The sequence below is a fragment of the Oncorhynchus masou genome, chromosome 28 (genome assembly GCF_036934945.1).
Source record: "Oncorhynchus masou masou isolate Uvic2021 chromosome 28, UVic_Omas_1.1, whole genome shotgun sequence".
Classification (NCBI taxonomy): Eukaryota; Metazoa; Chordata; class Actinopteri; order Salmoniformes; family Salmonidae; genus Oncorhynchus; species Oncorhynchus masou.
Genome location: NC_088239.1, coordinates 77,056,343 through 77,082,835, shown reverse-complemented (window position 1 = coordinate 77,082,835; position 26,493 = coordinate 77,056,343). Strand labels below are relative to the sequence as shown.

The following is a 26,493-nucleotide window of genomic DNA, read 5'->3' as shown; positions in this document are numbered from 1 at the left end:
CCTTTGTCCCCAGCCTGGGCACCGCACTCCATCACACTGTTGCCTATCACCCCCTGAGCATCAAAACATCCCAGAGAGAGAGGGAGAGAAAGTGAGGGGTGGGATGGAGGAAAAGGGGAGAGCATCAAAACAACCCAGAGAGAAAGAGATAGAGAGAGAAAAGGGAGAAAGAGAGGCGGGGAGGGAGAGAGAAAGTGAGGGGGAGAAAGTTAGAGAGAGAAAGAGGGAGAAAACAGAGGGAGATTAGAAAAGAGGGGTAAGGGAAACATAGAGGGGGAGAAAGCCTTTGACACAGAGAGGGAAGGGTAAGAGGAAAAGAGTGAAGAGAGAGAGATGTGAGGGAGACGAAGAGAGAGGTGGCAAAAAGACGGAGAGAGGAAGAGAGAGGTGGCAGAGGGAGTGAGAAAAAACATAGTGAGTCAGGGAAGAGGAAGGAGGGGGAGAACTCCCTGGTTCTCAGATACGGTTCAATTTCCAACAGAAGAAAAACAAGTTTTTTGTCACAGCTTGTCCTGCCAACTCCAAGTTAATATCTCTCTCATATTACATGCGTTTACACTTAAAACAATGAGAACGGTCTCTTTTTTCATAAACACGCTCAACATGCTTTGCCCATGCCTTTGTTGAAGTGATTCAGGGGGGAAGACAATGTAATTGGGAAACTCTATAGTGTCCAATCTCCCCATTGAAGTACTCTCTTTATCCACCAAGGGGCACAGTGCCCAGACAGTCTTGTGTGCTGCTCTTGTAGGGCCCATATTGTCATAGTCTGAAACCAATCCCCTTGGACAATAACAAAGGGCCGTATCGCTTGTCTCACCTTTCTATTTCATGTTCTCAGGAGGAAAAAGTTAACTTAGTGTCATTCCTGCTAAGTCCTAGAGATAAAAATCTTGGTGTGTTTTTTTTTGTTGCTGCTTTAAAATGGCTTGCTCGATAGAGACAGAGAATGTGAGAAGCATTGTAATGCAGGTTAAAACGACTGGCGGACAAATTGCTGGCAAATTGAATCATATTACTCATTTGGCACAGGGCTGCTTGTGTGTCACCATCCAAAATTGAAAGTAAGGTAGACCATCAAAAGAGTTTGAAGTTTGATAGGGTACAAAGATGTCATGTTTAATGTTAATAAACCATTAGAACAATTCACTTGTAGATGTTGTTCGGGAAATTGAACGACTGAGGTCTACTGCATGTATGTGACCAAAACATTACACTTGAATTTCTATTTGCAAGTAGAGTGCAGTGTGTGGGAGTCCCTTCAACCTTTCTACTTCAGTTTTTGCTAAGCCTATGATTTAACATTACTTCAGGTGTGCTACCTCTGTTTACTAAAAAAACAAAGAGACGTTACCAAGACTGGGCCTTATTATAGCCTACAACTAATGCCCAGATTATTTCCTTGTCAGGGCACTTGGTTGGGAAAGACTGAGGGCCCTAGTCCAATCAAATAGCCACATTTGGTAAATGTAATACATCACAAATGGAAAGATTCTGCATTGTAGACCCTATTGTGTTTGTGTGTGGAGCTTTGCCAGTAAGATGGTATTGACAGAAACCATCCCCTTATGATGCATTTTATATCATATGATGCAAAATGCATCATAAAGGGATGATTTCTGTATTTTGAAAGTTATACGTCTTGAAAACTTGATTGCTGAGAAGCAAAACAATTTGGGACTATGCCAAAAATGGACTAATGAAACAAATGCCAAAAGATAGTTATTGGGTGGAGTTTTCCTTTAAGAGGCTGCCGTCTGGTATTAAACCCTGCAGCAATCTGGAAATCAATCCCTGTAATTGGCAGATTTACAATATCAAGCCTTCTTCAGCTGGGTCGTATTCATTAGGCGCTTAATGGAAGAAAAGGGACTGAAATTGTTTTTGTTTTCTATTGCAAAATGTTTTGCTACGGTGTGATTTTGTGAATGAATAGAACCTTGGCCTATAGTGTAGAGTTAGTTAACCCTCACCCGTGTATGCTATGTGTTGTTCAACTGATACTGATGCAACCTATAGTGATGCTACCTATAGTGATGCTGCCATTATCAACTCAAATCACATTTTATTTGTCAAATGCGTTGTTAACAACAGGTGTAGACTAACAGTGAAAAGCTTACTTACGACCCTTTTTATTTTTTTATTATTGAATATCCAAAACATACTTACGGCCCTTCCCAACAATGCAGAAAATTTTTTTTTAATAATTTCATGAAAAAAAAATTCAGACAAGGAATAAATATAAAATTAGTAACTATAACTTGGCTATATACACGGGGTACCAGTACCGAGTCGATGTTCAGTTACAAGGTAATTGATATAAATATGCACATATAGGTAGGGGTAAAGTTACTATGCAACTGGATAGAAATAAACAGTAAGATAAGAGACCTGTGACTCATCAACAATGGGTAAAGTCCCACTTGCAGTTAAAGACTGGGTTAATGCTAGAAACATGAGCTTTGCTTATGTGGTGGGTCACAGGCACAAAAAAGGTTGTGGAAGACCTTAAGTACCCATTTCCCTCCCCATACAGCTGACCGTCCCATCCCAACACCCCCTCTCCAGCTCACACCCACCAGGAAGATAGTGAGGCCCCTCCTAGCTGTCACACCCGTCCCTACTACCAGCCACCCGTACTTAGACCAGGAGTTGAACAGCCCTCCCTCCTTCCATATATTTTTTGATGGCCTTACAATTTCTTTAACAACACCTAAGTCAGACCCAAATTCTTATAGTATATGAAGGCTTCATGTATGTTCTCTGATTCAGAGTTGAGATAAACACAGGCAACTTGGACTTTCCCACAAATACAGCAAATCATTATTTTGTATTATTTATAATTTTGTAATATCCAATTGGTAGTTACAGTCTTGTCTCGTCACTGCAACTCCCATATGGACTCGGGAGAGGTAAAGGTCAAGAGCCATGTGTCCTCTGAAACATGACCCTACCAAGCCGCACTGCTTCTTAACCCGGAAGCCAGCCGCACCAATGTGTCATAGGAAACACTGTTCCCCGGAAACACTGGCGACCGAAGTCAGTGTGCATGCGCCCGGGCCGCCACAAGGAGTCGCTAGAGCGACCGGCCAAACCCTCCCCTAACCTTTGACAACACTGGGCCAATTGTGCGCCGCCTCATGGGTCTCCCCGCCACCTCATGGATCTCCTCATGGGTCTCCCTGCTGCGACATAGCCTGGAATCAAACCAGGGTCTGTAGTGACGCCTCTAGCACTGCGATGCATTGCCTTGACGTCAATGGGAGACAGACCTGTGTGACCTTGTTTGCGTGAGCCCTACGTTGTTTGTGTTCCCAGGTATCCACTGTGATGGTGTGTGTGTTCCGAGGTATCCACTGTGACAGTGTGTGTGTTTCCAGGTATCCACTGTGAAAGTGTGTGTGTTTCCAGGTATCCACTGTGAAAGTGTGTTCCCAGGTATCCACTGTGACGGTGTGTGTGTTCCGAGGTATCCACTGTGAAAGTGTGTTCCCAGGTATCCACTGTGACATTGTGTGTGTTCCGAGGTATCCACTGTGAAAGTGTGTTCCCAGGTATCCACTGTGACAGTGTGTGTGTTCCCAGGTATCCACTGTGACAGTGTGTGTGTTTCCAGGTATCCACTGTGACAGTGTGTGTGTTTCCAGGTATCCACTGTGACAGTGTGTGTGTTCCCAGGTATCCACTGTGACAGTGTGTGTGTTTCCAGGTATCCACTGTGACAGTGTGTGTGTTTCCAGGTATCCACTGTGACAGTGTGTGTGTTTCCAGGTATCCACTGTGACAGTGTGTGTGTTCCCAGGTATCCACTGTGACAGTGTGTGTGTTTTCAGGTATCCACTGTGACAGTGTGTGTGCCGAGGGCCGCTGGGGGCCAAACTGTTCCCTCCCTTGCAACTGTAAGAACGGTGCCTCCTGTTCTCCTGACGAGGGCACCTGTGAGTGTGCGCCTGGGTTTCGGGGAACCACCTGCCAGCGCAGTGAGTATTTCATATCTGACCAATTATTGTGTTAATGGCTCATATTGTATCTGATTGTGTTGGATTTATATAGAATGTTTCACAACTTATCAAAGGACAAGTTTGACCCGGGCCATGACCCCACTCTCAGAAGGTGTCTAAGGGGGTCAGTTGGTATATGCAAAAAACTATTTACACATGGCTATATTACACACTTGTACAAGTCTGAAATAGGACAAACATAAGCCAAATTATTAGTATTATTATTATAAACATATAGTACCAGTCAGAAGTTTGGAGACACCTACTCATTCCAGGATTTTTCTTTATTTATACTATTTTCTACATTGTAGAATAATAGTGAAGACACCAAAACTATGAAATAACAGATATGGAATCATGTAGTAACCAAAAAAGTTTTAAATAAATCAAAATATATTTTAGATTCTTCAAAGTAACCACCCTTTGCCTTGATAACAACTTTGCAACCAGCTTCATGAGGTAGTCACCTGAAATGCATTTCAATTAACAGGTGTGTCTTGTTAAAAGTTCATTTGTGGAGTACAGGGTGATATACAGAAGATTTGGTAAAAGACCAAGTCCGCATTATGACAAGAACAGCTCAAATAAGCAAAGGAAACGACAGTCCATCATTACTTTAAGACATGAAGGTCAGTCAATCTGGAAAATTTCAAGAACTTTGAAAGTTTCAAGTACAGTTGCAAAAAAAATGCCACAGGAAAGGAAGACCCAGAGTTACCTCTGCTGCAGAAGATAAGTTCATTAGAGTAACTGTCTCTCATGAGGACTGCCACAGGAAAGGAAGACCCAGAGTTACCTCAGCTGCAGAAGATAAGTTCATTAGAGTTAACTGCAACTCAGATTGCAGGCAAATAAATGCATCACAGAGTTCAAGTAACATACACTGCGTGACTGCGTGAATTGGGCCTTCATGGTCGAATTACTGCAAAGAAACCACTACTAAAGGACACCATTAAGAAGAAGAGACTTGCTCGGGCCAAGAAACACAAAACCGGTGGAAATCTGTCCTTTGGTCTGATGAGTCCAAATTTGAGATTTTTGGTTCCAACCGCCATGTCTTTGTGAGATGCAGAGTAAGTGAACGTATGATCTCCGCATGTTTGGTTCCCACCGTGAAGTATAGAGGAGTTGGTGTGATTATTGGTTGGTATTATTCTACAATGTAGAAAATAGTTTAAAAATTCAGAAAAACCCTTGAATGAGTAGGTGTGTCCAAACTTTTGACTGGTGCTGTATATATACACTGAGTGTACAAAACTTTAGGAAAACATTGCTCTTTCCATTACATAAACTGACCAGTTGAATCGAGGTAAAAGCTATGATCCCTTATTGATGTCACTTGTTAAATCCACTTCAATCAGTGTAGATGAAGGGGAGGAGACTTAAAGAAGGATTTTTAAGGCTTGAGACAATTGAGACATGGATTGTGTATGTGTGCCATTCAGAGGGTGAATGGGCAAGACAAAATATATAAGTGCCTTTGAACAGGGTATGGTAATAGGTGCCAGGCGCACCAGTTTGAGTGTGTCAAGAACTGCAGCCCTGCTTGGTTATTCATGCTCAACAGTTTCCCATGTGTATCAAGAATGGTCCACCACCCGAAGGACATTCAGCCAACTTGACACAACTGTGGGAAGCATTGGAGTCAGCATGGACCAGCATCCCTGTAGAATGCTTTCCACACCTTGTAGAGTCCATGGCCCGGCAAATTGAGGCTTTTCCGAGGGCAAAATGAGGTGCAACTCAATATTAGGAAGGTGTTCCTAATGTTTTGTACACTCAGTGTAAATATAGCACGTATAAATATGTTCCCAAAATGTCCAGGTTTTCCAGAAATTCCGGTTGGTGGATTCCTGGAGTTCCTGCTTATTTCTACCATATTCTGGTAATCTTCCAACCGGGATTTCTGGAAAACCTGGGAATCTTGTGAAGTTACTGGAATTTTGCAACCCGATAGAGGGGTAACTCACCCTGTCCACCTGGCACCCAGCTTGGTGATATGCAGCAACCATTTTGTACTAGAAATGTCCTAAATCCTTCCATTGACATCAATGCGTGATTCATATTACAGTAACATACAGTATGTGAATATCTCAAGTCAGTATGTGTCTCACTCTTAAGTCTGACTCATTATTCTCAACCTGTCCTTCCAGTCTGTTCACCAGGCTACTATGGCCACCGCTGCAGCCAGGCCTGTCCCCAGTGTGTCCACAGCATTGGACCTTGCCACCATGTCTCTGGCCAGTGTGACTGCCTCCCAGGGTTCAAGGGAGCCCTCTGTAACGAAGGTGAGTGTTACCCGGTATGACACCCAAACATAACCTTGTATGACACCTTTTTCAGTACATGCTATACTGTGTCCGAGTGCTTTATCCAAGTAATTTCCATAAATTAGTTGTTTTATTAATTATTTCCTTCATAAGGCTACTTACCTGATAGACCGGGATAATTAATGTGTATTATAGTGATATGAAAACATTACCACAAGAGTTATTGATGAATGTTATATGGCGTAACTCTCCGCTATGAAAAATACCATTGACTCTTCTTTGTCCAGTAAGGGTTGTTGGCTCACTTGTTGATTTAAAGGTTGTGTCTCATTCTCTCTTGCCCTCCTCCCCCAGTGTGCCCCAGTGGTAGGTTTGGGAAGAACTGTGCGTGGGGGTGCACCTGTACCAACAACGGAACCTGTAACCCCATCGACGGCTCGTGCCAGTGTTACCCCGGCTGGATTGGAAGCGACTGTTCACAACGTGAGAACTCTCAAATTACTTTTCACACTATTGTGCCATTCTGAACCAAACTATGCTGGTTCACTATGTCCTTTTAGTATTGTTGAAGAAACTATACAGGATGTGTAACCATCCACCACAGCTCGTTACAGTTTGGCTTGGCTCGTTTTCGGCACAGAAATGTCTTGTAAAAAGCCTGTGTGACCCTGTCTATCTGCATCCCAGAGTGGTAGAGTTCATCTTATTTAGTTAGGTCAATTCAGCAAATTAGTTGAAATTCAATTTTGGAGAGATGGAGAGATTAGATTTAATATGGAACTGACATTAACTTGTTTCTTTTGTGGATTAGGTTTGTTTCTTAGGATTGGTAGAATATGTCAGAATATGTTGAACCTATTGTATATCCTATCCTTAGAATCTGGATAACATTTCATGCTAAAGAACATATCATAATCCAGTATTTCCCTGATTGTTCTACCAAGTCATGTCAGAAGTCCTGAAAGTCATAATCTTCTATAACAGAAAATGATTACATTTAGCTAAACAACTCAAATTACAAAACCATTAGATTAATTATACCAAAAACACTTTTAACACTTCCATTTTGTACACATTTACCATGTCTGCTCATCTACTTGACAAGCCCCTCGCCAGCTTCACTAGTCTTCCTAGCTCCATTAATGCCCATTAAGACAGACCACAGGTGCTACTTACTGCGACCCTTGACTCTGAACATGTTTTGAGCGAGACACTCTCCACATTAGATTTACCGGTCTCTGACACCATTATCTAAGGCGCTGACATTTGCTAACCCCTCGGCCTGGCTCACGTTACTGCCAAGTGAGGAGACCTCCGTGACCCCTTTTGAACTCTCATGACCCCTATTGATCTCTGCATGACCCCCTAACTCATCACAATCTTAAAGGGCCCTGGGATACCCTGCATGGGCTGCCTCATCATCACAGATGTGGGGCGACATGCTTCACATTCTGAGTGCCGAGTAGTATTGAGGCCGACCTCTCGTGTAGCCCGATAACTTTCGCCCAGCATAATGTTACATCATGGACTTTCCAGGACGAATTCCTGGGAAGACATTCTGAGGGAGAACATTTTCTGTTTGTAATAGGGCACTATTGGGTGTAGTAGTGTGGCTAACAGTCTGGGGATTGATGTACTATGGCTCCCTCTGGTGTTGGTTCATGATACATGGGTTTTCAGCCCATAGAAATACTTCTGTGGTTCATTCCTCGTCCTTACCCTATGAGCACAAGATTGGTTCAGGAGAGTTTTCTATTCGTCCTGGTTCTTCGTTGCTCAGTGGCTCAAATATTGTCATTGGTTAGCAAGACAGTTCACACCCCCTGGTTTGCCCAATTATAGATTAGTTACTGCATAAAGAGGAAGTAAAACCAGAAGTCTTGCTGCTTTCAATCCCCACTCTGTATAGTGTGTTCTGTAAACATCTTTTAGTGTACTGTAACATAGTCCCCAAGCTCATACTGTGGTTGTTGTCCCTGTCTTTCAGCTTGTCCCCCTGGTCAGTGGGGGCCCAACTGTATCCACACATGTAACTGTCACAACGGGGCCTACTGCAGTGCCTATGACGGGGAGTGCAAGTGTACCCCGGGCTGGACGGGCCTCTACTGTACACAACGTGAGTCACACACACAAGTACACACCCCAACTAGCACCGCCCACCTCATCATGACACACTGTCATAAAACTTTGTATTTAGATCCTGTGTAAAAAATATATTTCATAACAGGCTGTATGTGACCACACTTCAATCAAATGCTGACCTACCTAAGACTGATAGTATATGAATCCATTGCAGGCTGTCCATTGGGCTTCTATGGTAAGGACTGTTCCCAGACCTGCCAATGTAAGAACGGAGCCGACTGTGACCACATCTCTGGCCATTGTACATGCCGGACCGGCTTCATGGGACGCCACTGTGAGCAAAGTGAGTTTACCCCACAGGATTATGTGTCATCAGAATAACTACAGAACACAGGATACACATGATAGGAGTGAGAGCTGGGGTTAAAATCATGCTATTGAAATATACTCATAATGTAAATAGTTGTCTCTTAATGTTAAAATTATTCTCCTAAATGAACTGGCATTGTAGTGATGTTGACTCCAACTCAGAGAAGCATGACAAGTTCTCCTGTACAGTGTTGTACATCAGTAATGCATGGTTAAAGAATAAATGAGTAACATTGATTGTAATATGCTTGTCGATTACCTTGCTTGCTCCCAGAATGCCCCCCTGGGTCCTATGGTTACGGCTGTCGTCAGGTTTGCGACTGTCTGAACAACTCCACCTGTGACCACATGACGGGTACTTGCTACTGCAACCCCGGCTGGAAGGGGGTGAGGTGTGACCAAGGTGAAGACCGTTACATATTAGAACAAACCTGGCACTGATAAGATGGTTTTGAATCCTACTGCTGACACCAATGTGGCGTTTATTTGGTGGTGCAAGGTCCCGAGGCGTGATTCAAACCTGGCACCTTTGGGATCAGACTCAGACATGTAATTGCTGCTCAAAGAACAATATTAATATACTGGCCCAATACCAAACTGATCCTTAGCCCCTACCACTAGGCCCTTGTTAGTGTCCCCTTGCAAAATCTGTAAGAGTAAGATAAGTAGCATTAGGGCACCTGCACTCTAACAATAGCTTCTGAGGGGATGAATAAAGTTGAGTTAGTTGAATTGAATATGTCCTAGACCTAACTTAATCCTTCTTCCATAGCTGGGGTGGTGATCGTGGGAAACTCCAACAGCCTGACTAGCGCTGCAGTGCCTGTGGACTCCTACCAGATCGGCGTCATTGCGGGCATCATCATCCTGGTGTTGTTGGTGCTGTTCCTTCTCCTCCTCTTCATTGTGTACAGGAAGAAGCAGAAGGGCAAGGAGACCACTATGCCTGCTGTCACCTACACACCCACCATCCGCGTCGCCGCCGACTACGCCATCGCCGGTAAGCATAGGCACCATTGCCCTAGTGATTTGGCGGTACTATAGCCTCATCTTTTATCTATGTTTTCAATTCAGTATACTTTTATCCTGTGGTCAAGTTATATCACTATGACAGTACTGTGAAAATATTTGTTTGTCCCTGCTCAGTTTAGGAAATACATTTAAAATAGCCTCTTTTTTTAAAATTCCTACTGCAGTTGCAACAGAAATGAATAGCCACTTCCCCTTACTAGCATTTATTCTAATGTGGCTATACTTGTGATGAAAGGGTTTTTAGGTCTGACTTAAGTAAGCAGTCTATCTCTGTATTTCAGATGCAGCGCACCCACAAACGAGTCAGACACCCAGACATCCCAACAGACATCCCAACAGCAACTACTTCTCTAACCCCAGTTACCACACTCTGACCCAGTGCACTAGTCCCCCACATGTCAACAACCTACCCTACGGAAAGGTAAGACCCCTTTTTAATGGACTTGTGATAAAGAGCTTAGCTTGATGGTAAATTTGCCATTTAGCTGTGTGTTGAGTTTGCCAATTCCCTTAGTATACCATTTACAAACCCTCCCTTTTGAACTACATTTTCATGAGGTGTGAAAAGCGCTAGGTAAAAAATAATCGATTTTCGATGTTATTTGATGGAATCATAGAGATGATAGTTGTTTTTCTAACTTTAAAACCTTTTGCTGCTGTGGGCTGAATCAGGGCCACAGTCTTGGTACCTTAAACAAATCTACTATGAAACAAAAGTATATACTTCACACACATGGTTATGGGCTTAAGAAAAGAAAACACCTGTACCGTGTCAGATAGAGAGTTGAAATATATTCCATTTTGAGTTTGCATCCCAATATTACACTTTATGTACATCACAGAAGACTGAAACATAACAAAACTGTTTGACATAGAAACAATGTATTTTCTTTGTTTAAAAAAAAGAAGTATATTTATTAATTATGAAAAAGATGAATAACATTTCACTCATGTGGCCAAAGAGATCACTTTTGGTCATTGACTACAGGAAAGGGCTACATAAGATACAGTATTACTGCATTGTTGAGAAAGAGCAAGTAAGACAGGCATTTCACTGTACTTCATATAAAAAACTGCACAGCACGTGACAATAAAACATCTTGAAACTTGCATACTGACTTATGGTACTGTATATATGAAGGTAATAGCATTTTTCCACAACAAAAGCATACAGCTAACAATAATGATCAGTATTTCCATATAATGTGTTAAAAGCCTGGATCATTACCATAACCATGGTGTTCTGGGATGTACTTAAGGCTAAGAACAACCAGTTGTTTGTGAACCTGAAGAACGTGGACCAGAGGAAGAGGCTTCCCATAGCGGACCACACTGGAACCCTGCCTGCCGACTGGAAACAGGGGGGCTGCTTTAACGAGCTGGGTGAGATCACACACACCAGGACACTATACACACACACACACAGACAGACAGAAACATATTTCACACTTATTTTAAAGTGAGTGGTTTTAATGCTGTACGTATCATTATAATGTACTTATATATTTTTCATATCATTCTTTATTGTACCAGGAGCTTACGGAGTGGACCGACGATACATGGGGAAATCCCTGAGAGGTAGGCTCTTATTACTGTATATAATAAAACACAGGTTGGTCAGTTTGAATTTCGTATCTGACTTTTTCTCTGTCACTCAGACCTGGTGAAGGGAACGCCCTATCACGCCAGCTCCTGCTCCCTCAACAGCTCAGAGAATCCCTACGCCACCATCAAGGACCCACCCCTCCTGATGCCCAAAGTAGAGTGTGGCTACGTCGAGATGAAGTCACCCGCACGGCGAGACTCGCCCTATGCTGAAATCAACAACACCAGTCCCACAAATAAGAACGTCTACGAAGTCGGTGAGGAACAGTAGGATTTTTGTTTCTCTTATTTTTAACCTATATGTATCCATTATGACCGTTGAAGGTCCTGTCTGCTAAAGAAAATGTGGGAGGGGGTGATACTGATAGACAAATTCAATTAATATTCCCAAAGTTTGAAAAAAATTCTGTCATTGCTATGTTGCTAACAGTATCTGAAAATGCTTGCATTTCAAGAACCCACTGTCAACGCCATCCACTCACCTGGGAACAGCAACGGTCACGGCCCCTTTGGCCAGGACCCGTACGACCTACCAAAAAACAGCCACATCCCCTGTCACTATGATCTCCTGCCCACGCGGGACAGCCCCCCGTCACCCCACAAGGAACTAGACAGCGAATGAGCTACCAGAGAATCCCGGACAAGCGAATGTGCTTCCAGAGACTCAACAAGGACCCCACCCCCTCTACCCATGGCTCAGCTAATGAATGCTCCTCATTTGCTGGCATACTGTATGCTCATTCGCTGCACCATTGTTTTCTTGCATTTGTTTTTTTATTATCACTATAATCATTCTTAATCACGTTTTTTTTTTCGGAGAGAGGAACTCTTATGTTGCCTCAAGTGTCACATTCACAAGTTTCTTTATCAATGTAGACATGACTGTTATTTGTGAAAAGTTTGGTATTTTGAGGTGCTTGAGTAATATTGATATACAGCTTTTGACAGATTTTCCTATATGAAGTGTTCAGTAAATCATTTCGATCACCGGGGACTCATCACCTGCCTTTTAAAATCTATAGTTTACAAAACAAACCTCAATTTATTATTGTAACGATGAAAGTGAACTTTAACAGTATTAGGAATCCTCTAATTAACCAGTTACCAGTATTTTAGCCAGTTTTTCCTTATTTTTCCCCCCTTTGTTTTTTGTTATTAGTACTGTACGATTGAGCATTGTTGTTTGTTTGTTAGACAATGTAACTGTTATTGTTGTTGACAAATCTTAATCTTTTTTTAGTCTGACATCAATACTAAAGTAACCAAAGGTTTAAGTGCCATAGTAAGTCAGAGTAAAACTTGTCTTTTAAGTTCCTTTTGCTCTTTTAGTGGTGGATTATGAGCAAATAGTTGAATTATGGCAAGCATTCAATCACACAGTTTGAGGTCTATTACTATAAGCAGTTAGAGTTTTGTGTCAGTTACTGTTGTGAGAACAAGTTTAAATGTATTGCCATAATACTTTCATGACAACTTCATAAGAATTACATAAAGCCTGTTATAACCTCCTGGAAGGTCATACAACTGACTGCAGAACACCGTAACATTCCATGTCAGCATTATGTCAATTCAATTGTGAAAAAGAGTGGGGTTTTATTCCTGGTTATGAAGGCATGTTGAAGGAGGACCACTAAAACATCTCCAGATTATTAAATATCTCCAATATTAGATAATTAGATAGACTATGAGTTCATTGGCAATTACCTGTGAAATTGTGTTTAGACTTTTAATCAAATTTAGAACAGGAAAACAATTAATATGATGTACTCTGTTGTTAAAGTATGTAATAGTAATTGAACTTTTATGCAGTGCAATTAAAAGGGCTCAGTATCATTTAAAAAAAGAAATAATAAATAATTTGTAGTAATAATGCATAAGCTGGACTTTTGCATCACAATGAAATGAAAGACCTTATCAAAAAAACAATATAATGAGACAAATTCAAGATTCACATGAAATACTGTATAAGCCTACATTTCCAGAAAATACTGTATAGGCCTATATTTCCATAAATACTGGATTTGTTCAACATTAGATTTAGAAGTCTTTGTGTATTCTGCATGTCTTTTCACGCATTATGAATGGCCTAAAAGACAGCCACAAGTCTTAAACTATTCTGAGCCAGATATGAAATGTATTTGTACAAAAATGATGTATATAGCTGTAATCACTTGAAAACGAGAAGTGATGTTTGGTGTTGATGTAAAAAAATAAATCAACAACACACCATGCCTTCCTTTTTGTATGTTATTAATATATCACACCCTGTGCTCCGTTCTTCGAGGTCCAATCAGAATAGCATGAATATCAAACTGTAGATAAGACTATATTTCACTAAATTATTTTCATTACAAAGAATTCCATAATAATTCAATCACTGTTCTCTTACAAATGACAAGTTTCACAAGGAAACAACATGACAGTTTGACTGTGGCTTGACATTGGTATCTTGAAGGCTGACAAAACTCTAGTCACTTAAACAATATATTGTTTTTATGCCATTAATTGTTTAGAATGCATTATAAATAACATGTCACTAAAAAAACAATACAATTCAGGATTAGTGTTATTGAAAATGTAGGCTATTGATATTTTTTCAGACAAATTGGACCCGTGTAAATCTAAATGTATATACACATATTTTTGCTCGTTTGTTTTCAATCACCCTATTCTACTTAGACTTTTTCTAAAAGGTTCACACTTATTTTTCCTCCCCAAAGAAATCTCATGACAAGGATTTAATTTTAATACCACTTGTTATACATGCTCAATATTGCATTTTGTCTTTTTTGTTTTTTAATAGGTTACATGTACTGTATTTGCAAATGCTTTTCAATAAAATGACAAAAATGTGACCTGCGTTCATGGCACATAAATGAATGATGCATAGGCTAACAAAAAAAGTGGGAAGTGATGAAGATGTCATCACCTGGGGACACAGGACGCAATTACAGAGTTTCTAACCCAATATTGTACTGTCTTTGACACAACGTTTTGGAACGGTCAGTGCTATCTGGGATCCTCGGGAGGTCCTAACCCTAACCTCTACCCGAGTCCCGATTTTCATGACTTGTGACTCTGCTTGGACTCAACCATTGTTGACTTGGAGTTGCCTTCTCGTGACTTGCATTTGCACTTGGACTGGATAGGTTACGGGGGGGGGCAAGAGATGATTGTGGCAAGGCAGGCTATGTTCCCGGCGCCGCCTCTGATCATAGCACACACTTCCCCGTAACCACCAGTCTCCAGGTTACTATTTTGCTTTGCCTGGTTGAGAACATAAACTTCTTTATGAAATTGAAAACAATATTAGTATTGAGTTTAATAGTAAAGCAACAGTCTAGCTATTTGTCTCTCTCTCCCCTTAACTATAGAAAAGTAGTCTGTTTTTGAATTTCATCTTCCTCTATCCTCCCACTTTCCCTCCTGCATCCCATAGCCAGTATCTGACAAGTCAACCTTTAGTATTCAGTTTGCAATAAATAAATAAAAACTACACAAATATCAGTAGGTGATTACAAATAAGTAGCTGAGAGTTTGACTTGTATAGTAAATACAATGAACAGACATTTAAAAGGCGATTTCAAAAAGGCTTTACGACGAAAGCACACCAAACGATTATGTTAGGTCTGCACCTAGTCACAGAAAAACACAATTTTTCCAGCCAAAGAGAGGAGTCACAAAAAGTAGAAGTAGAGATAAAATTAATCACTAACCTTTGATGATCTTCATTAGATGACACTCATATGACTTCATGTTACACAATACATGTATGTTTTGTTCGATAAAGTTCATATTTATATACAAAAATCTGAGTTTACATTGGTGCGTTATGTTTAGTAGTTCCAAAACATTCGGTGATTTTGCAGAGAGCAACATCAATTTACAGAAATACTCATAATAAACGTTGATAAAAGACAACTATTATGCATGGAATTATAGATACACTTCTCCTTAATGCAACCTCTGTGTCAGATTTCAAAGAAGCTTTACCGAAAAAGCAAACCCTGCAATAATCTGAGTACAGCACTCAGACAACGAATCAAGCCATACAGATATCCACCATGTTGTGGAGTCAACAAAGTTTGAAATAACATTATAAATATTCACTTACCTTTGATGAATCCCAGTTCCACAATAAATGTTTGATTTATTCGATAAAGTCCATAATTTTTGCCCAAAAACCTCCTTTTTGTTTGCGCGTTTAGCCCAGTAATCCAAATTCATGATGCGCAGGCTAGACGAAAAGTCAAAATGTTCCGTTACAGTCCGTAGAAACATGTCAAACGAAGTATAGATTCAATCTTTAGGATGTTTTTAACGTAAATCTTCAATAATGTTCCAACTGGAGAATTCCTTTGTCTTCAGAAATGCAATGGAACTCAAGCTAACTCTCATATGAACGAGCGTGACCAGCTCGTGGAACTCTGCCAGACTACTCACTCATTCAGCTCCAATTCCCCCCTCCTTCACAGTTGACATCTAGTGGAAGCCTTAGGAAGTGTAATTTGACGCCATAGACACTGTATATTCGATAGGCAAAGAGTTGAAAAACTACAAACCTCAGATTTCCCACTTCATGGTTGAATTTTTTCTCAGGTTTTTGCCTGCCATATGAGTTCTGTTATACTCACAGACATCATTTAAACAGTTTTAGAAACTTCAGAGTGTTTTCTATCCATCCAAATATACTAATAATATGCATATATTAGCAACTGGGCTTGAGTAGCAGGCAGTTTACTCTGGGCACCTTATTCATCCAAGCTACTCAATACTGCCCCCAGCCATAAGAAGTTTTAAGCAGTTTGGGATGCTCTGGCTTGATGTGTATGACAGTGTGTTCCATTATCCAGCCAATATCCAGCAACTTCACAGAGCCTTTGAAGAGGTGTTTCACAACATTCCACAGGCCACAATCAACAGCCTGATCAACTGTATGTAAAGGAGATGTGTGGCGCTCCATGAGGCAAATGGTGGTTTATACTGACTAGTTCTGATCCACGCCCCTACCTTTTTTTTAATATACGGTATCTATGACCAACAGATGCATATCTGTATTCCCAGTCATGTGAAATCCATAGATTAGGGCCTAATGAATGTATTTAAATTGACTGATTACCTTATATGAACTAAGTTTTTGCCTGTTGTGTTTATATTTTTGTTCAGTGTAACTATTCAAGCACAGGTATTGAGTATAACTTGTGAGGTAGTGATGAATAGTAAGTTAGGTGAGATTTTTCATTAAGGAGTGGCGATGTACTGCCATGGTGGTGACTAGAAACAATTGCATGATATAGACCTGTTCTAAATTGATGGACTCGTAACTCAATGGTCTTAGACTTGATTTCAGCCATAGGGACTAGTGACTCCACTCAAGCACAGGAGACTTGGGACTTGAGTTTAAGTGACTCGACCACAACACTGCTACCATACCTTAACCCTAACCTTAACTTTTACTTAACCCCATAAATGTCAACTTCAATGAAGTATGGACATCCCAAGATAGAGCAGACCGTTTTGGAACGTTCAGATAGCCTATTTCTATGTAGAACAAACATGTCTCTGACATGTAGAATAAGAAATCACATCAGCTCTATTCATCACATTTCTATCTGCAACGTTCAAGAATGTTTGGCAACTGAACGTGGCCCTGGGCTAGTGCATGCATTTTACATCTTCAGGCTTGCAACTAATTTACCAAAATAAAATGGAAAACTACATATGAATCAATTTTGCAGTTTTGTTTCCTGGGGCAAAACCTCACACAGGTAAGGCACTCACTAAACAATGCCTCTGCCACTGGTTAGTGGGGGCTATTGCTTTGGCATACACAAGTAAGGGTCTTGAGTCTCCTGCCCACGGGCTCATTCCACTAGAGCAGTGGTTCCCAAACTTTTTAATAGTCCCGTACCCCTTGAAACATTCAACCTCCAGCTGCATACCCCCTCTAGCACCAGGGTCAGTGCACTCTCAAATGTTGTTTTTTGCCATCGTTGTGAGCCTGCCACACACACACATTTATTAAACATAAGAATTAGTTTTTGTCACAACCCGACTCGTGGGAAGTGACAAAGAGCTCTTATAGGACCAGGGCACAAATAATAACAATCAATAATTTTGCTCTTTATTTAACCATCTTACATATAAAACCTTATTTGTTAATTGAAAATAGTTAATAACTTTCCACAGGTTAATGAGAAGAGTGTGCTTGAAAGGATGCACATAACTCTGCAATGTTGGGTTGTATTGGAGAAAGTCTCAGTCTTAAATCATTTTCCACACACAGTATGTGCCTGTATTTAGTTCTCATGCCAGTGAGGGACTGAGAATCCACTCTCACATAGGTTCATGCTTGCAAAGGGCATCTGTGTCTTAACAGCACGATTTTCCAAGGCAGGATACTCTGAGCGCAGCCCAATCCAGAAATCTGACAGTGGCTTCTGATTAAATTAAATTTTCACAGAACCGCTTGTTGCAATTTCGATGAGGTTCTCTTGTTCAGATATTGGTAAGTGGACTGGAGGCAGGGCATGAAAGGGATAACGAATCCAGTTGTTTGTGTCATCCGTTTCTGGAACGTACCTGCGTAATTGGGCATCCAACTCACTCAGGTGCTTCGCTATATCACATTTGACATTGTCTGTAAGCTTGAATTAATTTGCACACAAAAAAAATCATACACTGATGGAAAGACCTGTGTTGTCCTTGTTAATGCAGACGGAGAAGAGCTCCAACTTTTTAATCATAGCCTCAATTTAGTCCTGCACATTGAATATAGTTGCGGAGAGTCCCTGTAATTCTAGATTCAGATCATTCAGATAATAAAAAACATCACCCAGATAGGCCAGTCGTGTGAGAAACTCGTCATCATGCAAGCAGTCAGACAAGCGAAAATTATGGTCAGTAAAGAAACTTTAAGCTTGTCTCTCAATTCAAAAAAATGTGTCAATACTTTGCCCCTTGATAATCAGTGCACTTCTGTATGTTGTAAAAGCATTACATGGTCGCTGCCCATATCGTTGCATAGTGCAGAAAATACACGAGTTCAGGGGCCATTTTCACTGTAGTGTCCAAAACGTCTTTCAAGCTGTCAGGCATTCCCTTAGCAGCAAGAGCCTCTCGGTGGATGCTGCAATGTACCCAAGTGGTGTCGGGAGCAACTATTTGCACACGCGTTACCACTCCACTATGTCTCCCTGTCATGGCTTTTGCGCCATCAGTACAGATACCAACATGAACAGCAGCTACATTTAGCTACATACAAACCGTTAGTGGAATTCCAGCGAGAGAGTCACGGTTAATGTGATTGAATGTTAATTATTTGACTAGGCTACCTGTATTTGACATGATTTTTGGCAGTGAAACGAGGCTCCTCGGGTGAGAAATAAACCTCACCCAAATGTATAGCCCTGTTGGAAAATATAAATTGAATGTTTGAAAATGTGAAGATTATTTTTTGTTCCAGAAAATGGGAATCACATTTTTATTTGGCGTACCCCCGACGGCATCCAGTTTGGGAATACCTGGTCTAGGAAAAGGAGACAATTCAACAGTGTACTGATGTGTTTTCAGAATAGTGGACAGTGACTGCAATCCAAAGCGTGTTTGTTATGAAATGATATTTTTATTAGTGTTGCACCATTGATCTTACATAATATAACCATATACATTTTCAATACCACATGTCCTTGAGTGATGGACCCCCTTGAGTGATGGACTGACCCTGGAGTATGCTGTTTTACGTGTAGGATCTTCTGAGTTGCAATGCCTATTTGTGTGATATATAGAAAAGCGCAGTCGGTTGTCAGGATAAGCTTATCTGGCAATACGGAGGTCAGTATATCCCATAGTGAAATACAAAAACAAATACTTGAAAGAGAACTATAGGTTATGACTGTAACCCCGGTTCTCTGATTGTATGAGTGAGATATTTCACCAGAACACCCTCCTTGGACGAGCGAGGAAGAGATTTGGCTTATTCTTGAATGACTCAGAGAAGCTGCATAGGGTAGGCGGGACACCCTTCTCCGACGCACACATCTCGACGTCCAGCCAATCATGGCTGGCGTAGTGTAATAAATCTTCTGAAGAATAACCTGGAGGCGTATCCCATAGTGAAATACCTCACCCATACTATCAGAGAACCGGTGTTACAGTTTTAACCAATAGTTCTGTCACTTTACTTCCTTCAGCGATTTTGGAACGTTTACTGTTGAAAAGTGATATCCCAAGTATGAATACAGCAAAGTATACACAGTAAAGGGTACAAAAAAGGAAAACATTGGATTAGTAACACGAGCCGACTGTTCATCCCACTTTGGTAATACGTGGCAATGCCTGACGTCATTAGAACGCGGCCATCTTTCCACAGTTAGTGCGTTTGCTACTTCTCTTTTGGCTCAATACATTGGAAAGTGATTGATTTTCCACCCATTCGTTTCTCTGGAATATCAAGATTTCAGGTAGGATTGTATGTACTTCTGTCAAGTGCAAAAAAGTCAGTCATTACATGAATGCCTTTGTCTTGCGGTAAATCAGTCTAGCTAGCATGAACCAGCATAACTAACGTTTGCTAGCTAACTTACACGTCTAGCTCTAGTTTGCTAACAGTAACTTAGTTATAAAACCTCGGTCTCGCAGACAACCTAAAAGTTACAAAATAATTGTGCGTTTAGTTAGCTATAAAGTTATGTTGCAGTTGACAAGGTGATAACTAAAAGAGGTGTTGCCTTTAGTTAACTAGTTACATTTGTTTATTTTATAACGTTACATCAAAGGCGAACTATTATTGATGGCACAGCAGTCTACACTCCACAATTTCATGTAAAACACATGCATGCACACTGTCCATTGATGCACACTCGTGCGCCTCTGCATGATGAAGACGTGGCAACAGCTGACTGTTGGCTAACAACCGGCATTTTGCCAAGAGTTGTATATTGGCACAGGCCAGGCAGTCACTATTTTATCTTTCTACAATTTAAAAAAAACACTAGAATAATACAAGTAGGTAATAATACAATGACCAAAAACAGCAACTACCAATATCATGTCAACGATGTACCGTTACGCTTTTTATGAAAGTGCCACGTTCTGTTTGTACTCAGTGTGTGTGTATACAGAACTCACCTTTATCCCTAGCTCTCCAGTAGTTCTCTTATTACCAGGCTTACATCGGCTTCCTACGTTTCATTGGAATAAAGAATACCAACCTATCCAGAGAACTGACGAGTTACAGTGGAGAGGGGGCCATCAGTTAGGAGCTTTAGCTTCCATGTTTTCTGACACCTGCCCATTCCAACTTAGTCTTGTGTAGAGACCATTAAACGTGCCTCAACTAAGAACTGCCTCTCATACTAAGAACTCAAGCCATGTTGTCTAATAATGTGTCCTTTCTTTGATGTGGCAGACCGAAGGCCGGGAAGATGATGGAAGAAAGTGGAATAGAGACCACCCCACCCGCCTCCCCTTTGCCTCCCCCTAGCATGGCAGCCGCAGTCAACCCCCCTCCCCTGACTATGGGTAAGTCATTCATTGATACAGTGGATGCACTGCTTCCAACCTACGTTGGTACCTCCACCAACGGCACAAAATGCAGGCTATACGTCCAGCTTTGGTTCGGTAGACTACCAAAAGCATGGAATTGCTACTACAAATCTGCTAGGTCTATATCCTAAACCAAGGCAATAAATGCAGCCTTATATTTTAATGCTCCATTTCTATCTTAAAACTGTTCAATCTTCTGGACTGTATTTCATTCCATAAAGTTGTCCACTTCTTTTTTGCCCTCATTCATTCTCCTTTACAGAGTAGTCTATTATCAAAAGCTCCGCCTAGACTTTTCCATGTTGCTTTCACCTATATCAATCCTTTCAGATCTCTAAGTAAGGAGGGCATACAATGAGAGCAGAGGGGAGAGTGTCATTCTGCAATGAAACACAGCCTCAGTTTCTAGCAGTATGTATCTCCGTAGTCACAACATCAAGCAAGAGAGAGGTCAACGGCTTGAGGTCATAGTTTGTCAGTTGTTGGAATGGGATGCAAAGCAGAGGAGGGGATTAGTGCTTGGAACATTGGCATGAGAGACTGTCTGTCCTTGAGTTTGTGTGGGACAAAGGGACAAGGTCGGCTGTTAGGCAGAACCGTGCAAGTCAATTCTGATAATCACCTGCTCACTGTATAACTTTGCAGTAACACAGCAATACTTATCACATAAATAATTGGAGCCTTGGGCAAATTATGTTCTCTGAAGTGCAATGGAAGCAGCCTGTCCATTGTATTTCTTACAATGGAAATGACATCCCGACGATCCTCAGAATGTCGACGTAGGCCAGGCTGTACAACGAGCCATTCATTTCAGCCAATGCAGTAGTGCTTAGGGTATTATCAAGTCATTATGTTGGGTTTAAAGGAACAATAGCTAGTGATAGAGAATTGTTTTACACTCGAAGATATAGCTACGCTAAGATTTGGTTCAGTGGGGTCTTTGCTCCAACTTTCATGTACATTGTAAATTGGTTGAATTATCCCTTTAAACATTCTCATACTTACCTTATTATTTGTTACTCAATAATACTCTCTTGTTCCCCTCCAGGCCTGTCCAGTCCCCTGTCCCTCCCCAGAACCACCGGCATATCCACCTTCGCCCCCGAGGGCTTCTCAACCCCCGCCCCTCTCGCTGTCTCCACCTCAATCCCCCCTATCCACTCCTCCGCGCCCCCTCCCTTCGGCAGCCCCATACCCACCCTGTCCTACCCCCCTCCGCCCATCGGGGAGCACCTTACACCCCCAGCCCCATGGCCTTCTCCTCCCCCTATCCCTCCGCGCCCCCGATGGGCGCTGTGGCCCTGCCTCCGACCGGTCCGGTGATGACGGCGCCACCGATGGGCCCGCCCACCACAGGCTTTACCATGAGTGCGGGCTATGACATCACGCGGGGACACGCCGGACGCACACCGCAGACGCCGCTCATGCCCAGTTTCTCCAGCGCCTCCCCAATGACAGGTAAGGCTTCCGACTGGCCGGAGCTAAAGTAGCCACGTGGTGTAGGCTATATTTCTCGATTTGAACTGATTGCCAAGGCCTCGGTATTATCAATAGCTTCTGGTCTGTTAGGTCATCCTCTCTTGATGAAAAGTGCCTGAGACTTCAGTCTGGGTTTATCATTCCCAACACAAGAGTTGTAAAGTGGAAATTGAATGGAAGTCCATGTGTGTCCAAGGTGCTCTCTTCCAATGCCTTTTTAGTGCTAAACTGAACTGTCATTGCAATGTATGGTGATGGGGAAAGGTGAACAATTTCAGGTGATAACCTTAAGATATTCTCTGACTTGGATCTCCTAGAATGTACATTCAAACATGGTCATCAGTCTGGCGCTTTTACTCTGCCCTGTGTGTGTGTGTGTGTGAGATGGGGAAGGGGTCGGTGGGCTAAAGGGAAAGCTATTATCTGTGGTCAAGCAGAGAGGGAAATAAGCCCACCAATTTGAGCGGCTCAGTGGACTGCCAGGTTCTGGGTTGGCCCTCTCTAGGGCTTGACACAAAAACACACATAGAGAAGAGACACACACAAACTACTCCACTAGTCCTACCCACTCTCCATATGGACATTTTATTTAGCCTGCCCACACCCCAATGGATATCTATTTTTGTCAGTTGTAAATATGTGTATACATTAAACAAAAATATAATTTTCCATATGCACAAGAAGCTTATTTCTCTCAAATGTTATGCGCACATTTGTTTACATCTCTGTTGGTGAGCATTTGTGACCGACCGCCTCGATTCAGTCTTATGTAGCAAAGTTTGAAATGTTATTTTTTACATTGGATAAAAGTGTAGACTCAGTGCTAGAAAATGGTATATCATACACTGCAGTTGAAGAACAATGGGAAGGTAATTCTGCTTTGAAAGTTGAAACTTATAACCCCACTTTTGAGAATGTTTTGGTACACCTACTGGAGAGCTCGTCTTTGTCTACACCCATTCAGCATTGTTTACACCCTCTTTTTCTTTTCTTTATTTCACCTTTATTTAACCAGGTTGGCTAGTTGGGTACAAGTTCTCATTTACAACTGCGACCTGGCCAATAATAAATTCCAGTGGGTCCCAATTCCAGTGGGTCACAGGTTTACATACACTGAGTTGACTGTGCATTAAAACAGCTTGGAAAATTCCAGAAAATATCATGGCTTTAGAAGCTTCTGATAGGCTAATTGACATAATTTGAGTCAATTGGAGGTGTACCTTTAAAAAAAAAAAAAATGTATTTCACATTTTATTTAACCAGGTAGGCTAGTTGAGAACAAGTTCTCATTTGCAACTGCGACCTGTCCAAGATGAAGCAAAGCAGTTCGACACATACAACAACACAGAGTAACACATGGAATAAATAGTAAATAATACAGTAGAAAAATCTATATACAGTGTGTGCAAATGAGGTAAGATAAGGGAGGTAGTAAGGCACTAAATAGGCCATGGTGGGGAAGTAATTACAATATACCGATTAAACACGGGAGTGATTGATGTGCAGAAGATGAATGTGCAAGTAGAGATACTGGGGTGCAAAGGAGCAAGATAAATAAATACAGTATGGGGATGAGGTAGTTGGATGGGCTATATTACAGATGGGCTATGTACAGGTGCAATGATCTGTGAGCTGCTCAGATAGCTGATGTTTAAAGTTAGTGAGGGAAATGTAAGTCTCCAGCTTCAGTGATTTTTGCAGTTCATTCCAGTCATTGGCAGCAGAGAACTGGAAGGGAAGGCGGCCAACGGAGGAATTGGCTTTGGGGTGACTAGTGAGATATACCTGCTGGAGCGCGTGCTACGGGTGGGTGCTGCTATGGTGACCAGTGAGATGAGATAAGGCGGAGCTTTACCTAGCAGAGACTTGTAGATGACCTGGAGCCAGTAGGTTTGGCGACGAGTATCAATGGTGGGTATTATATGTGGCTTTGGTGACAAAACGGGTGGCACTGTGATAGACTGCATCCAATTTGTTGAGTAGAGTGTTGGAGGCTATTTTGTAAATGACATCGCCGAAGTCTAGGATCGGTAGGATGGTCAGTTTACGAGGTTATGTTTGGCAGCATGAGTGAAGGATGCTTTGTTGCGGTATAGGGAGCCAATTCTAGATTTAATTTTGGATTGGAGATGCTTAATATGAGTCTGGAAGGAGAGTTTACAGTCTAACCAGACACTTAGAATATGTAGACAACTACAAATACTTACGTCAGATGCTGGACGGCCCAGCAGGTGCGGGCAGCGATCGGTTGAAAAGCATGCATTTAGTTTTACCTGCATTTAAGAGCAGTTGGAGGCCACGGAAGGAGAGTTGTATGGCATTGAAGCTCGTCTGGAGGTTAGTCAAGTGTCCAAAGAAAGGCCAGAAGTATACAGAATGGTGTCGTCTGCATAGTGGTGGATCAGAGAATAACCAGCAGCAAGAGCAACATCATTGATGTATACATCGAACAGAGTCGGCCAGAGAACTTAACCCTGTGGCACCCCCATAGACTGCCAGAGGTCCAGACAACAGGCCATCCGATTTGACACACTGAACTCTATCCGAGAAGTAGTTGGTGAACCAAGCAAGGCAGTCATTTGAAAAACCAAGGCTGTTTATTCTGCTGATAAGAATGTGGTGTTCTTCACATTACTGTCTCTGGTAAACACACACACTATATAAAATGAAAAATTGATTTGTCACATGCACAGGATACAGAAGGTGTAAACTGTACATTGAAATGGTTACTTGCATAGTAGCAATAACAGAAAGTGCCCAGATAAAAATATTGTATAATTATTAGACGACGCTTACCTGACACACTTGTCTGAATTGATGGGTCATATGAAGGAAATGCTAGATCCAACCCCCAGCCACATCAGGCAAAGTGGATGGGATTTAATCATCTGGTGAGGTGTTTCGTTTAGACATGTAGCTGGCTAACTAAACAATGAATCAGCATAATTCCAACTCGTACTACTACCAACCAATACAAATTATGTCATAGCTGTAGTATGAATCTGCAGGTAGCTAAAGATAACCAACCAGGTTCAATGTTAGCTAGTTAACATTAGGCTATAGCTAAGAATGCAAATAGTTCTGTGAATGGAATAATAGTACTACACAGCGAGCCAGCAAGCTAACGTTCACTAGCTAACTAACAGTCCGCTTTAACTTGCAATGAAAACAACTTTCTGACGAAGTTAGAAATGTATAATATCTGAAAATGTAGCTAGACTCTTATCCATATACACGGATGAACGCTTCACGGCAGACTGCAACCGTTTAACTCTGTTTTGTTTGTAGCTACATCTCGTTTGGCCAGCGTTGTAAAGTCCACTGGAGGCTGGTGACTTGAAAAAATTGAGGATGGAAGACCCATGGTATAGTCGCAGAAAGAATGGCAAAGCACATTTAAAAAATCATCAAAGAGCTTTGATTTTAACCTAAAACTTTTAAAGACATTTATTATAAAATATTATGGGGAATGGGAATAAGATGGCTACTTAGTGTTGGGAAGGGCAGCAGTGATTGAATGAGGGTATGAGGCATGAGCAGAGGTGTTCAGAGGCTTGACTTCAGTGCAGGACAGGGATGAGGCTTCAGTACAGAAAAAGGCTCATCATGGATTGTGTTGGAAAAGAGCCCAACTCCTCCACTAAGGGCAGGACAGGATTTGACTGTGAAAACAAAACTTTAACACACAATTAGACTAAAGAGCTAATAATTAGTTAGTCCAAGCAAGGAGTGAAATCACATTGTGTATATGATTGACTCTAGATAGTAATTAAATAAAATGTATAGGGGTACTCTCAGTGCTTGGAGAGGAAATATTCAAATGAAAGGGAATATGGGAAATAACAGACAGCAGAGGACCAGGGCTGTTCAGTTCTTCAGAGGGCCATGGGTGGAGCATGGGGATAAACTGTTGAAAACAACATTTTAAATGAATATCAATTAATACAAAATTGGTAACATAATTGTAAATGAAATTAAAATAATGTAAACATTATAATGGGGGAAATGTTAAATCCTTACTTTTAAATTAGTCCATTCTACTCATAATCTACTTGGCATACTAGTCGATGGTCTTTTCGTACCAGTGAGGATTTTATCATTTATTTAAT

General features: G+C 41.4%; 2 protein-coding genes across 4 annotated transcripts in view; both read left to right on the top strand.

Moving 5' to 3' along the window:
* megf10 (multiple EGF-like-domains 10) overlaps window positions 1-14,214 on the top strand; it is a 114,617-nt gene extending 100,403 nt beyond the window's left edge. For 2 of the 3 annotated variants that reach the window (XM_064943422.1, XM_064943423.1), the window contains exons 14-25: window positions 3,834-3,980; window positions 6,155-6,289; window positions 6,626-6,754; window positions 8,259-8,387; window positions 8,568-8,696; window positions 8,997-9,125; window positions 9,495-9,722; window positions 10,036-10,175; window positions 11,014-11,137; window positions 11,288-11,332; window positions 11,413-11,616; window positions 11,815-14,214. In XM_064943422.1, coding sequence (XP_064799494.1) covers window positions 3,834-3,980; window positions 6,155-6,289; window positions 6,626-6,754; window positions 8,259-8,387; window positions 8,568-8,696; window positions 8,997-9,125; window positions 9,495-9,722; window positions 10,036-10,175; window positions 11,014-11,137; window positions 11,288-11,332; window positions 11,413-11,616; window positions 11,815-11,981 — 1,706 coding nt within the window. In that variant the 3' untranslated portion in view covers window positions 11,982-14,214. The other variant, XM_064943424.1, reaches the window with a different exon arrangement.
* A 5,284-nt stretch (window positions 14,215-19,498) lies between these two features.
* prrc1 (proline-rich coiled-coil 1) overlaps window positions 19,499-26,493 on the top strand; it is a 34,720-nt gene continuing 27,725 nt past the window's right edge. The window contains 4 exon segments of the mRNA XM_064943421.1: window positions 19,499-19,821; window positions 20,769-20,881; window positions 21,954-22,174; window positions 22,177-22,363. Of these exon segments, the coding sequence (XP_064799493.1) occupies window positions 20,785-20,881; window positions 21,954-22,174; window positions 22,177-22,363 (505 nt within the window). The 5' untranslated portion in view covers window positions 19,499-19,821; window positions 20,769-20,784.